This window comes from Danio rerio, chromosome 5, assembly GCF_052040795.2.
Source record: "Danio rerio strain M-AB ecotype USA chromosome 5, GRCz13ab, whole genome shotgun sequence".
In the NCBI taxonomy this organism is placed as follows: Eukaryota; Metazoa; Chordata; class Actinopteri; order Cypriniformes; family Danionidae; genus Danio; species Danio rerio.
The window spans coordinates 30,158,575-30,174,421 of record NC_141025.1 but is presented as its reverse complement, the minus strand read 5'-3'; the positions used below and the strand labels follow the sequence as shown (position 1 = coordinate 30,174,421).

General features: G+C 37.9%; 1 protein-coding gene across 1 annotated transcript in view; it reads left to right on the top strand.

The window, feature by feature from the left end:
- The first annotated feature begins 5,537 nt into the window (after positions 1-5,537).
- Positions 5,538-15,847, top strand: part of whrnb (whirlin b) — a 112,285-nt gene continuing 101,975 nt past the window's right edge. The window contains exon 1 of the mRNA XM_087253551.1: positions 5,538-6,781. Within this exon, the coding sequence (XP_087109677.1) occupies positions 6,053-6,781 (729 nt within the window). The 5' untranslated portion in view covers positions 5,538-6,052. The remainder of the gene's footprint in view (positions 6,782-15,847) is intronic.

The following is a 15,847-nucleotide window of genomic DNA, read 5'->3' as shown; positions in this document are numbered from 1 at the left end:
CCGAAGAAAAGTGAATGATGAATGAATGAATGAATAATAATAATAATAATAATAATAATAATAATAATAATAATAATATTAATATTAAATATTTAGAGGCGGCGTTTCCCAGAGATGGGTTGCAGCTGGAAGGGCATCTGCTGTGTAAAATATATGCTGGATAAGTTGGCGGTTCATTCCGCTGTGGCTACCCCAGATTAATAAAGGGAGTAAGCCGAAAAGAAAATGAATGAATTCAGAGCCAACGCAGTGTGTAGCACTGTCGCCTCTCAGCAAGAAGGTCGCTGCTTCGAGCCTCGGCTGGGTCAGTTGGCTTTTCTGTGTGGAGTTTACATGTTCTCCTCGTGTTCATCTGGGTTTCCTCCAGGTGCACTGGTTTCCCCCACAGTCCTAAGACATGTGCTATGGGTAAAAACGGCTTAGTCCCTTTATTAATAAGGGGTTGCCACAGCGGAATGAACCGCCAACTTATCCAGCACATATTTACGCAGCGAATGCCCTTCCAGCCCCAACCCATCTCTGGGAAACATCCACACACACATTCACACACACTCATACACTACGGGCAATTTAGCCTACCCAATTCACCTGTACCGCATGTCTTTGGACTGTGGGGGAAACCGGAGCACCCGGAGGAAATCCACGCGAACGCAGGAAGAACATGCAAACTCCACACAGAATTGCCAACTGAGCCAAGGATCGAACCAGCGACCCAGCGACCTTCTTGCTGTGAGGCGACAGCACTACCTACTGCGCCACTGCGTTGCCCTATGGGTAAATTGGGTATGCTAAATTATCCGTAGTGTAAGTGTGTGAATGACAATGTATGGGTGTTTCCCAGTGATGGATGGGTTACAGCTGAAAGTGCATACGCTGCACAAAACATGCTGGATAAGTTGGCGGTTCATTCCACTGTGGCGACCCCTGATTAATAAAGGGACTAAGCCAAAAAGAAAATGAATGAATGAATGAATAAAAAATAGTCAGACAGTATAGTCAGTTTCAATATAATTGACACAGCATATATATATATATATATATATATATATATATATATATATATATATATATATATATATATATATATATATATATATATATATATTTTTTTTTTTTTTTTTAGCTTTCTTAATGTCCAGCATCACAGTGTGCATTTTTGTAAATAAAGTGAATGAAGCTTTAACTGACATGGCCTGGAACTTCATTTTAAATAATGTTCATCCATCTATGCCATAAATGCAAAGATATAGTGTAGACAGTTTGGCACTGCACAATGTCTTGTTGTCTTTGAAGCCATGTTTATCCTCTGATTTTTCCACAGATCTGTGTTTACCTCTCTATTTTTTCTGCTGCATGCTTGAATAGGTGGGTGGAGCTTAAAATGCAGCATCAAGCAGGCTCTGATCTGTGATGTGGAGGCTGGGTTTAGATATACACTAAACTGCACTGTAATAGAGTTGTTTCGGCAGATTGTCCTCAATATAAACCGTTTTTAAAACACAATATTGTGTTCATTCTGAAACAGTTCTAAAATGCCTCTTTCTGATAACAAAAACATAACTAATTGCAGAAACATAATTTTGCTTCAGACATTTCTTCTTTGAAAAATTATATTTTCACTGTAGTGAAAAACATCTATTTGCTCTCTGGATTGCCAGGTAAAGTGAGGTATGCACATTCTGGCCAGAAACTTGTACACAATTACAGCCTATATTCAAAAAAAAAAATAAATAAATAAATAAATTAGATAAATTTGAGGGTAATGACTAGGGCCAGACAGAATTTGACATATTTTGTTATTTTTGTGCAGAATTTGTAATAAAATACTGCAGATTTATTGAATGATTTTGGGATTATCGTAACAAAAAATTTATATAAAATAATATCTTTTTTAACTTTTATTTATTATTTACAATGCAAATCCAATTAGATACACATATTTGGTAAACAAAGCAAGTCTCTCATTTAATATATCTACTAAAATACAGAAAATATTACTTTACAAACTGTATTGTGAATAAATCATATGAACATTTTCATATTAGTCAATAATATTACTGAAAATAATTAATTATAAATTAATTATTTAATTAAGTAAACAAATAGGCTCAACAATGGGCTAAACATTTGCGGTAATCTGTGTATTTATGAGCATGCAGATTCCGTATGGGCCTAGTAATGACTTGAAATATGATGCAAACATTCAAAGATTAATTCTAAAATCTGAGTAGAAGATTTCTGTCTCAATACAAACATTTTGGGTGAATAGACTTTCAAAGGAAAGACAGAAATCTCTCAGATTTCATTAAAAATATTTTATTTTGTTTTCTGAAGACAAAAGAAATGTTATGGATTTGGAAAAAGAATGAGTGAATAAATGAATATAACCATAACCCTTTAAATCAAGCTCAAACCATCAATTTCCAAAACACTCAGACGTGATGTCAGTAGAAAATAAAAGGCAGGAAAATATATGTGGTATTCCAACGCCTAATTGAATTTCTGGCAGACATTTTTGGAGCACTGCTGAGTGTATATTTGTTAAGGGAGTCTGTAATTATGTGTGACTTACAGCTGAAGCATAGTCTGCTCACTTCTGCAATGCATAAAGATCAATGAGCATCTCTATTGTCTCATTTAGGCCCATTAATTGTTCATTAATTTTAGCCACCATGCTCTGATGCCAAGAGCGCTAATTGCAAATTAGCAATGATTTTGACTCTTTTGCTGCAATGTCACCATCTTAAATCGATGTGTTGGAGATCAAGGACAATGAAAAGTCTATAGATAAATTTAGTTTTATATTCATACCAACCCTTTTTAAATCAACTATTGATGCCAGTGTAATTTATTTCTTTATTGTGTTTTATCCACATTTATTATCCTGCATTTTGTTTCATTAGTGTTTTTACTTCTGTTGTATTTGTTAAAACAGCTTCATTCTATTTTGCAGTAATCTATTCAGCTATGCCCCTTTGTGGCTGTCTAAAGCAAGTAAAGAGCACTACATCAAACTGGATTGGGTCAAAGCAAATACACTTGAAAAGGATGAGGTTAAATACAGCAACAGCCTGTCCATATGAGTTTATTAATAGCTCTCAGAAAGACTATGGTCAGTAGTGGACGTCGGCTGACAGGCCTTTCTAATTCCTCTTTATGAGCTTAGAGGATGACACGTGTGTTTTAGCCGAGCACAACAGTGCAGCTAAAGCCTTGCTGGCTGGCTTTTTAGCACATCACACATTGGCTGAATCAGTATAATATGAGGACAATTGTTATTGTTTATACAAAACAATTCATGGAATACAACGAAAGCAGAGTGTGGATTGTGCTGCTTTTCTCAACTGATGCATTATTGGATGCACACAATTGAATTCTAACGACACCAACCAGATTTGGGGAGAGTTGATTTGATGTGATATCTCTCTCTTTGTCCAGACATACAGGATTAGAGAGCTACAGGTATAAATGGAGCACTCCTAAATGAAGCACACACACACACATGCCTGCGACCAAACACTGCCCTCATTTTACAAATCTGTTCAAAACAGCTTCCGCTTCATAACTTAAGACGTCAGCGGAGAGATTGAAATGTTCAAGCTTCATACATTTCATCTGCACTGATGTAAAGGAATGAAATTGTCAATCGGAATCAAGTTTGTTTTGCATTAGTCGTGACTAAAAAATTATTTGGGTCACTACTGTTGAGTGTTTTTCCTCCTTTTAACTGTGCTCTGGAACGCTTCGTTCTGATTGGTCAGTTTCAGCATTGGGAGGTAAAATTTTTTGAATCTCTAAATTGGATGTTCCACCGCGCTGCCCTTAGAAACACAACTCAGCAACTTTCAGGATTCAAGAAGCTGTGTGAAAAAAAAATGTTTTTTTTTTTTGTGTGTGCATTTGTTATTTTGTCACAGTTTGTAATGATACTTAAACAAATGAGACTTACTGACTTCCAATGTTGCCTATGAAAGCCTGTATAGACTTTTTTAATGTGAGGAGTTTGGGATATTATGCGTGACACATAAAGTCCAAATTATGTCAAAGTTTAATTCAAAGTGTAGTGTAATATGGCTAGATCTACACTCCCTGGCCACTTTATTAGGTACACCTGTCCAACTGCTCATTAACACAAATTTCTAATCTGCCAATCACATGGCAGCAACTCAATGCATTTAGGCATGTAGACATGGTCAAGACAATCTGCTGCAGTTTAAACCGAGCATCAGAATGGGGAGGAAAGGTGATTTAAGTGACTTTGAATGTGGCATGGTTGTTGGTGCCAGACGGGCTTGTCTGAGTATTTCAGAAACTGCTGATCTTCTGGGATTTTCATGCACAACCATCTCTAGGATTTACAAAGAATTGTCCATAAAAGAGAAAATATCCAGTGAGAGGTAGTTCTAATGCCTTGTTGATGCCAGTGGTCAGAGGAGAATGGCCAGACGCTAGCTGATAAAAAGGCAACACCACAGCCTAACTGAGTATTATTGCTGACCATGTCCATGCCTTTAAGATTACCTATCTTCTGATGGCTACTTCCAGCAGGATAACGCACCATGTCATAAAGCGTGAATCATCCCAGACTGGTTTCTTGAACATGACAAAAAGTTCACTACTCAAATGGCCTCCACAGTCACCAGACTCAATCCAATAAAGCACCTTTGGGATGTGGTGGAATGGGAGATTCACATCATTCATGTGCAGCCGACAAATCTGCAGCAACTGCGTGATGCTCTCATGTCAAGCTGGACCAAAATCGCTGAGGAATTTATCAAGCATCCTATTGAATCTACACCACAAAGGATTAAGGCAGTTGTGAAGGTACTAGTTAGGTGTACCTAATAAAGTGGTCTATATAGTTTGTAGTCTCAGATGATCCACGTGATGTTTGCTATTTCATATTGCTAATCAGATATAATCAGATGCTTTCTTAACGGCTATTCTTGCTGCTGTTATTTATTGAGAGGAAAGAGTACACATTTATTTTTTTTCTGTTTTGAGTGAACTATCCTTTTCGGTGCAGACTTATGCCTAAATATCTAACATTTGTGTCCACATGTGTCCAGATTCATCTTGCTGCAAGGCCAGGTGTTTTTATTTTTGAGCAGCAACTTATGTAAAAAGTAAATGATTCATTACAACTCAAATCAACATTCATGCTGTGGGCTAATTTGCAATTTTTGAATAAATTTTTGAATTCCTTTCTGGTTTTATTTTTAGCTCTTGCTGTATATAAAAAAGTTGAGATTAAGTGGCTGAGCCGTCCACAGTGTTTTCCAATTAGAAACACCGTTACAAACTTTCACGTTATGTCCCCAAATGCGCAATGTTCTTTGCAAACGGCTTATTTTTCTATTGATTAACGTCAATGGCCCGGCGGGCCTTGAACATTAAAAATAGCTCAAGCGCAGGAAGGATGTGGTTTTAGTTCGTCCAAATGCGTTCCTCACAGTTGTTTGTTCCTAAGCAACAGAGGCGCCTCGCGCGTGCGTCATTTCCTCCAAAGCGCCTGTGTTGGTATCTCACTACGGACTCAGTAGTAGCGACAAGAAATCCGAGCGAGACGCACTGACCACGCGCGCTCCTTCTCCTAGCGCCTCTGCCAAACTTCAAACCTTTTGTTTAGCTTTCTTCTCCGCGAAGGACGCCTTTCACCACCCGGTTCTCAGCGTGCATCGTGTTACCCAAAGGATTAAAGTCACTATTAAGGACGTCAAATCCTCGCGGGACTTAATTCGGGTTTGTTGTTTGCCTCTGGAAAGAACTGTTGACTTTTCCCCACTATAAGTGGCATTCAAAGTGATTACAAAACAAATTTTATTAAAAACGAAAAGTTTGGGAACTGTACTGCTCTAATTAGTTTCTCGTGCTGTTATCTTGAGCGCGCGCTCACTCGCTCGCAAACGAAGCCTTGACTCGGCATGGCTGGACTCACCACGGGTTTAACGCACGAATCGCGATGCATTTCTGTTTTTAGAAAGAGAAAGTGACCGTGCTCCGTTCCTAATGCCTGATGTGAAATCCCCCTGTGGTTTCCAGGTGTCTGAGAATGAGCACGGATCTGGAGCGCGCTTCCCTCAAGTCGGGCGCGAACTCGCTGGGCTCCGGTGGCCGCACACTCTCCGTTAACGTCAAGAAGTTGCACAACGCGCTCAACGTGCTGCTCAACGACTTCGAGAGGGAGCAGTTTATCCACTGTCTTAACGTTTACCACGCCAAGCGCAATGTCTTCGATCTCGTGCAGACTCTCAAAGTCATTCTCAACACCCCCCACAAGCGCCAACTGTTACCCATGCTGCGCCTGGTCATTCCCCGCTCGGACCAGCTGCTGTTCGACCAGTACACATCAGAAGGGCTTTATCTGAAAACGGATTTGCTGGCGGCTAGTGTCAAACATGAGTGCTCGGAAGACCTCAGCAGCACGAACGCGCACGCAGGAGCTTCCTCGGTGCACTTTGCGCCTCAGTCTGATCAGGCCGGTCCCAGCCACGGCTCTCTGCGCCCGGCTTCTGTTTTCAGCACCTCCGCTGAAGGGACAGCGCCCGCGCTCATGCTGGAAGCGCCGAGCGAAATCCGCCAGGTGACCCTGAAACGAAGCAAGAGTCACGAAGGCCTGGGATTCAGCATTCGGGGTGGGTCGGAACATGGAGTTGGCATCTATGTGTCCTTAGTGGAGCCCGGGTCGTCCGCTGAGAGAGAGGGGCTGAGAGTTGGAGACCAGATCATGAAAGTCAACAACGTGGTGTTTGATCGAGTCACTCATGGAGAGGCAGTCAAGGTGATGTGCATGTGATCCGTCTGTGTGCTTTTGGCACGGTATTTAAATCTTTCTCAGCCTGTTATGTGGAACTGTTAAATCTGAAATTATGCACTGTAAAAATGAATGGGCACCATTTGGAGACACCAGACTGCCAAAACACTGTGAGCCCACAAGAACAGTTCTCTGATTTCAGTTACTGCTGAGACTGTAAATGTTTCTGCTAGTAAAACCATTATGAATGAAAGGTTTAGGTGCACATTATATATTTATTTTCAGTCCAAACCAGTCAATTTCTCCATGATTTCCAAAACAATGAAACTAATTATGGTAGAACTGAATTAATATAAAAGATTTAGTTGTCATTGAAATGAAGAAATGTCATATTTGAGTAAACCAAACAAAAAAATTATATTGTTTCTTTATAAAAAAAAAATGAAGAAAAAAAATCAAGAAAAAAAACTGAACAATTATAGTTGGACAGATACAGTGCTCAGCAATACATCCTCACAATTTAAATTAATATTTTCTATATGATGCTTTACAATATTATATTTGTGCACATGCATTGGTTTAGTCAGTACTGAAGCCGAATCTGGAGCTTATCTAACAAAATAACTTACAAAAATGGCCCAAACACAAGTAGCCAAATTTATATATTAGGGAAAAATATTAAATAAAAATTTCAAAAATAGCAAAATCAAGACAAACAAAAAATATATAGAATTTTATTTGAACTGTTGTAGTTTATTTGTATTTTTTTGCAATATTTTTGCATGAATTTAATTGTATTATCTTTAATTTTTTAAATATGTTTGGTGACTAAAATATTGTTTTAATTTTATATATATATATATATATATATATATATATATATATATATATATATATATATATATATATATATATATATATATATATATGTGTGTGTGTGTGTGTGTGTGTGTGTGTGTTTGTGTGTGTGTGTGTGTTTAATAAATCTGTTTTGTTCAAATGCACTAAAATATATTACCTATATTCACTCGGAAATAGATAAAAAATTTCTTTTTGAAAATGGGGTAGATAGATAGATAGATAGATAGATAGATATATAGATAGATAGATAGATAGATAGATAGATAGATAAATAAATGTAAAACAATGCAGATCAATTTATTTACAAATAAACAGTGTTTTAAACAGTAAATGTACACCAACAAAAACACTAAAAACAAAAAAAAATTACAATGTACAAATCTAAGTTTGTGATAAATGACAGTGAGCAATGCATTTAGTGTGTGCAGATGCTTTAATAGCGCTTTTTTAATAGTGCTCCTGTTATAATTATGAATTAAAAATTTATTTATTTAATTATTAATCTATTTATTTATTTATTTTGATAAAGAGTGCAGCTATCAAAATCTAAACGTACTTCCTTGGGTACACACACTCCTGGTTGAGAATCGCTGTTCCCAAAAGCCTCCAACTGCCTCAAGTATCTTTTCAATTTTTACAGTGTTTTTGCACCAAACAGCCTTATTTGCTTTCCCCCTCCCTCCTCTCATCCTATAAAGTCCGTTACCAGTGTCACAGGCCTGCAGAAAAATCTTTGGCCGCCATCCCAGTCAGAGTTACTGGCTTTAGCAGGGCTAAAATCAATCTTTTATTTATTTTGCCCACTTGATTACACTGTACTGGGCACTAGCTTTTGGACTCAACCCCAACCTGGGCACAAGCACAGAGACTAAACTTTTTTCATTTGCTCTCATCAAATGCTCCTGAGCGAGACTTAAAGAAAAAACATGTTTGCTTTCATTCATTGTTTGTTAGAAATGTAATTTCAGGAAATTGGATAATTTACTCCCAAAAGACTTGTGGAGCTAGAGCTCAGGCATTGTGAACAGAATTTGATGTATTGGTGTTTGATCAAATGTAACATCCAGATAAACACATGCTGAGATTTGCCTGTGATGGAATCTATTATCATCTCTAATTTTAGTTCTAGATTTGAGAGTTAAATCATAGGTTACATAACAATTGAAGCTAGTACAGTTTGCTGAAGAGCACTGACAGGCAGCCACCTCACTCTTACTTTCCTCTCCTCTTTGCTCGCTCACTCTCTCTCTCTCTCTCTCTCTCTTTGACCATTTGTGTGGGCAGATTCATTCTATGTTTGTTTTTTCTTTCTTTTTTTGAGTGTTCATGTTAGACTGCTGTGGGAAGTGCATCGTTTTTTCCCCTCCTTTTTTATCGTCCTTGCTTTGTTGTTCTGCCTGTCTTACTCATGTCGCAATCTTGTTTTCCTGACAGAATTGAATCCACAAGCTAAAAAAAGTGCAGAGAAAATAACAGTACGAGTCAGCTAGTTGCATTGAAGCTCTTTTGTGTTTGCACTATTCATAGTTTTTGCTTTCTGTCGCTCACACAAGTATATCTGTTTCATTAGTAGTTAGTATAAAGGAAGTTCAGAGCCTGACTCCTATTTGAGAGGCTCTATTGAGTCTTTCTTGATTGCAGGTTACTTGTGGAGGGATTTAAAAGTGATTGACCATGTTTACCTAAAGTACCAGCCTGTGAGCATTTTCTAAATAAAAATGGATGAGCTGAGAGCTGGCTATCTCACAGTGGCTGAATAGTTTACTATTAAGGCCAAAATGAACTGAGCTGATTTGACAGAATCGGAGTAAACACTGTAACTTATGAAAGATGATCTTAGATGTAAGAAAAGCTTGCCAGTGTCACTAAACAGACATGTAAATTGATCAATTGGATAGTATTGCCACATTTTGAGCCAAGAGAAAAAGACTTCTAACATAGTAATAAAGTAGCTTTATATAAATTAGGTATGGCAGAATAATTTTTGTGATAAATCTGGTGGTAAACTGCAGAGAGGCCTTAAAGTTTCTCCTGTGGTGACAACAGTAAGTTTAAGATAGTTTATCTACACCATTTCCAACAACAACAACAAAACCCTGAATCCTTTTTTTATTATTTTTGGCCATTTATTTATTCAAAAAACAGATTTGAAGTTCTGAAAATGCTAACATTTGAAAACATTTAGATTTATAATGTAGCTTTCAGAAAATATTACCATTATCATCTTTCTGTAAACTACACAGCATGTCCAAAACAAAATGTCTCACACTCTAATATGTTATTGGACTGATTTTAGTTTTGGCAGTGCATGCATTTGCCGTGACGTTGTTTCAGTATGCTTTTGGAAATTTTTTTTTTGGAAATTTGAATTAAGTAGGTAGGAGAGTGGGTCTCAATATGGTTAACATCTGGACTCTGTGGTGGCCAATCCATTTGTGAAAATGATTCCTCATGCTCCCTGATGCACTTTCACATTTTGAGCCTGATTCTGGCATCATCATCTTGGAATATGCCCATGCTATCAGGGTAGACAAATTATATTGATGAAATGTTCTGGTCATTCAGTTTATCCAGGCGGTCAGCTGACCTCATTTGGCGCATAACATTGCTGAACCTAGAGCTGACGAAATGCAGCATACCCAGATTACATCGCTTACATCTTCTAAGGTAAACACTAGGTGATAGGAGCATCGCATCATCCGCTTCTCTTCTTACCATGATGCATCTATCACTTTGAAACAGGACAAATCTGGACTCATCACACCATATGACCTTCTACCATTGCTCCAGAGTCCAATCTTTATGCTCCCTAGCAATTTGAAGGCTTTTTCCCGGTTAGCCTCACAGATAAGTGGTTTTCTGAAGGCTGCACAGCTGTTTTGTGCCAATCCCTTGAGTTCCCTTCACATTGTGCATGTAGAAAAGCTTGTACTTTCACTATTAAACATACCCCTGAGTTCTACTCTGGTTTATTCTTTGGTTTGATATCAGCAGATGCCAAGATTAGTTTCAACCACATTTCTTCATCAAACCCAATTTTAGTAGTTACAGCAATCTCCTTAGATGGAATTTTGCTTGATGCATGTCAATAATTTGACCCTACTGAAACAGATTACCATCTTTTCCACAACCACAGGAAGTCTTTTCTGACATGTTTGTTTATGAGTTGGTAAGCTACTCTTTCCATCAATTTCCAGCTGAATAATGTAACTTGTTACCAGCTGAATAATGACCATTCATTTGGTAATTATCCAATGAATGGCTCCTATTTCAGTATGGAAAATGTAAAAAAAAAAAAGAGATTTATAAATTTATTTTTGACATTAAATTCAATACAACAAACCCTATTTAATGTGTTCCTTGTGATTTTTATTGTTTTGTTTTTGTTTTGTTTTTTCAAAATAAACACGTACTCCAGTTTTGGTTCTTGTAACACATTTTTGTAAAATAAATTAAAACAGTAAAGCGTTTAACACTTTGTAATGTTGCCATTTCTTTTCACAATGCTCATAAGACATTTTGAGACTGAAGACACCAATAGATGAAGTGTTTAAGACGTAATTTTGTCCCATTCTTTCTCCAAACAAGTCTTAAGGTGGGTACCAGTATGTGGTCTTCACTGTCACATTTTGTGCTTCAAAATGCACCACACATTCTCTATTGGAGACAGGTCAGGCCTGCAGACAGACCAGTCAAGTACCTGTATCCTCTTCCTCCACAGCCAGGACTTTGTAATGTGTGCAGAATGTGGTTCCAGAGGGACCCTGGTAGAGAAGGCAGCATATTGTGCTCCAAAATCTCCATGTACTTTTTAGCATTAATGGTCCCATTACAAAAATGCAAGTTACCTTTGCCAGGGGCACTGACAGAATCCCATACTATGACAGACCCAGGCTTTTTGGCTTGTTGCTGGTTTCAGTTTGGAATATCCTTTTCTTATTTGGTCCGGAACACACGGCGTCCATTTCTCCCAAAAATACCTAAAATGCTGATTCATCTGACCAGAGTTCATGTTTCCATTGTGTGATGGTCCATCCCAGATGCCTCAGAGAACAGAGTAGTCAACAGTGCTTCTGGACACTGTTAATATAGGGCTACCTTTTGGCACAGTACAGTTTTCACTGACATGTGGATGTCACTACATTTTGACAGGTTTGCCAAAGAAGCCCTTTGCTCATGTGGTGAAATTATACAGTGCCACCTGACGGATCAAAGATCATGTTTGTTCAGCTTAGGCTTGTGCCCTTGGCCTTTACGCACTGAAATCCTTCCAGATTCCTTGAATCTTTTAGTTATTTTATGCATTGTTGAAGGTGAAATATACAATTGTCTTCCTATCGTGCTTTGTGGAACATTGATTTTAAACATTTCAATAATTTCTCATGTATTTGATGGCAAACTGGCGATCCTCTGCCCATCTTTGCCTCTAAAAGACTAGACCTTTCTTGGACGTAACTTTTGTACCAGATCATAATTACATGACCTGTTGACATCACCCGTTTCAAATCACATCATTATTTTACCAAGTTACCTGATTACTAGCCCTGAAATCCTTCTGTCCCAACTTTTTTTGGAATGTGTTACAGGTCTGAATGACAGGATGTATAATTACAAATGAAATTAGAAGTTGACCGGACAAGACATGAAATATGTTGTGTTCATATTTTTCATATATTTGCTAATTGTAGCTGCTTTAAACCTAAAAATCTGCATGTGTTAGATGTCCCTGGATGGCATGTGGGTGTGAGACTCAGGAGTTTTTCCCTTTACCCTTGACTAATCACTCTTTTCTACATGGCAAATGTTGATCTTTCTGACTGAACCCCAACTGTTGTTATCTAAATTCCAGCAGTTTTATCCCAGTGTCACTATTCCATGCTAATTGCTGTAGTTCGTATTAAGCTAATAGGGGTGTTCAGAGCCACTCCTGTTGGGATTCCTGCTCTCATTTATTAATTGGACGCATTCTGCTTCCCATTAGAAGCTGAATAATTTATAAAATCTGTTAATTAAGCAGACAGTGTTTAAGCCGGTGAACATGCTCATAGCTAGCTCAACCATGAGCTTTGATTAGTTCTGAAAGGGAGTTCTGTGTACAGTGAGGTGTGTCGATGGGTGGATAGTGATTTAATTGGCACCAGGGATTCACTTATTTCATTTAATCGCTACGTGATTTGCCTTTACATGCACTCCAATTTAGTACAATAAATTTTAAACTCGATTTAAGTGATCACAGCCTAGAGCCTAAGAAAAAAGACCCTCCTTTAAGTCATCCAAATCTGAATAACCAAAGCTTGATCATTGGCTTTAAAATGATCTGCTGAATAACAGTGGATTTGACAGCGAAGTACAGCAGACAAAGTCACATCGTCTGCTCTCTCTGTCGGAGTCTCACCCCTATTGACCTGCCAGTCTTAAGTAATTATTCTCAATGACAAATTGTGCCGGCAATGCAAATAATGGCAACGCAGCTGCTTGTACTCCTCTGTATTTCAAGTCTTATTTTGATCCACTATATTTATCTCGTTCGTTAGTAGAATTAGCAGCAAGTACTGTACTGAGACCTCCCTAATCTTTTCAATAGCTAACAAAACCCTGCACACTACTGCAACAAAAATGCTTTTTACTTACAGTTTTGTCTTGTTTTTAGTGCAAATAAAAAAAACTAAAATCGGGAAATTTTTTTAGACAAGTAAAAATATTGCATTTTCTCAGAAATATGCCAAAATTAGGTACGTTTTTACTTAAAGAGCCCCTATTATGGGTTTTTGAATATGACCTTCCATGCAGTGTGTAACACAGCTCAAAGTGAAGTGAAATATTCATCTAAGGTATAAATCTAAGAGTGTGCCGTGTTTAAAACTATTGATTCATCTATAAAAGAGTCAACTCAGAGTTGTTTAAATGAATCGTAAGGGTAACAAATCTTATTTGTGTCGGTGTAATGTTGATAGGGAACTCAAGCACCACCCATTTGTTGCGCGCATAGACTTGGGAAAATTGAAACCCTCACCCACAAATACTGTATCAAAAAAAAAAAAGACAAACATTGCAGCAGATCCTGGTTGAATCATGTCGCAAGGATGCAGTGGTCTGAAGTGTGAGGGACAGTTAGAGTTATTTTCCCTTCGCAAAGATGAGGCTGTGAAGAGTCAGTGGTTAAAGTTTATTTTTGCAAAAATACCTCAGTATTGAAGCCTCAGCCTTTTGCTGTGTTCCTGTCATTTTTCTGACAAGTGCTTTAGCAATCTACAATCTTGCAACAGGGGATTCGTTGGTCATTTCTTAAAGGAAGGATCAGAAAAGACTATTGATATATGAGAGCTTGACAGGAACGTTATCAGAACACAGTTCATGGACCAGTTCCTTCCTCTATTTCATAAGTGTAAGTAGGTGCGATTATAAATTGGTTGCCTCATTGTTTTCTCTAGCTTGTATAATGTGAATTTAATCGTGTTTTGTTACTTGTAATCACTTCTCTCGGCTTGTACTGTATCTGGTTAACTCTTTATATTTTCATATCACATCTAAGACCACACATGGCACTTTCTTTATGGATTTAAGCATGTTTGTGAGCCATCGATTCTCTCCCGCTTGTCGTTGCTATGGCCAGCTGTTCCTACACACGTGTGGTGGTCAAGTTACAAAATAGTTCAGCTTTTGCCACTGTGTGGATTATTACTGAATATGTGTAATGGTTAAGGATAGAGCAATATGCTGGTGTTTAACTTCATTGCTTTAATGCACTCCTGCATTGGGCTCACACATACACCCTGCACTCTGATTACTTCAAAATTGTAAGCCTTAGTCGGCATTTCTTTCTGTCTCTTGCCTGATCGCAACAAACTGGGTCATCAGAGCAAATTAGCATCGCACTAAGAAGGGGTTTGGGAACAAATGAATCGCTGAACAAATCATATGGGAGTCATTGGGATAATTAAGTAAAAATAAATGCATGCTATAAGACAATAAATGTGTTTTTTGACGTTCCATGCATGTCAGTCTGTGTTTGGAGACCCCCCAAATCCAAATATGACCTTTTTAATGCATTATAGGGGCTCTTTAAAACAATTAAAATAATCTGCCAATGCAGTAAGTAAAATAATTTTGCTTTTGCTTTGACATAAGTTAATTTTGCTCACCCAATTGGCAGATTATTTAGCATGTTTTAAGGAAAAACTCACTTAATTTTGACATAATATTTCCGAAAACAAGACTTTTTTTTTTTTTTTTACTTGCGTAGAAAATGCTTTCTGATTTAATTTTTTTTAGACACTTGGACTAAAACCAGGACAATAACTCAAAGTACGAAAGGCAGTTTTTGCAGTGTTGCACTCTTTATCTGACGGCACAGGAACAAACAATGTTATTTTCCCCATTGTTGACATGCATAGGCTATTTTATAACACAAGTCAGAGATAATGCTGTGATGGGAGTTTGGGGTTATGTAAGTGTCAGAATAATAAAAAGCTGATTTCAGACCCAATCCTCAAAGACAGAAGTGGTGAAATGGCAAGTTTATCAAAGCAAGAGAGATGAGATTGTTTTATCATAGCTTGGAGGAAGAGAGCGAGATAGTGAGAGAGGAGGAGCAGAGGTTGATGGGAATGGAGCTTTACACAGTCCATCTGCTGTTCTGTCATGGAGATTTTAAGAGGCCAAGCGGCTGCCGGAGGAACCGTTAGATGTAGACTCAATTAGACCCTCTCTCAGTTTCAGCTCAGAGGCTTCTAGAAGGACCCACCAGGATGTTACAAAGTGCTTTTCCTTCTTGACTGAATCTCACAATAGAACTGCTGCAAGTAAAAATGCATAACTTGTTTCTAATGCAAGACTTTGGAGGAACATTAAAGCACCACAGAGGGATTATTTTACATTATTTAATAATGGAAGCTTGTTTTATGATTCTGCTGGAGAATGGGAATGTCAAAGGTGTTTGGGAACATATGTTGAGATCACAGTTGAGTCTGCACCAGGGGATTTTAACCTGTTCTTTACAATTACCAGTCTTGTGGAGCATGAAGGTTTGTGGTTTGTAGTCAGACTGCTTGTGCACGCACCTCCAACTGTCCTACTGGGTTTGAATGAAGTAGTTGATCTTTGCACTTTGTTTTTGTCTTTCTTTTGGTCTTTCCTTCTTGTTTGCTTGTTTGTGTGTGTGTATGTGTGTATGTGTGTATGTGTGTGTGTGTGTGTGTGTGTGTGTGTGTGTGTGTGTGTGTGTGTGTGTGT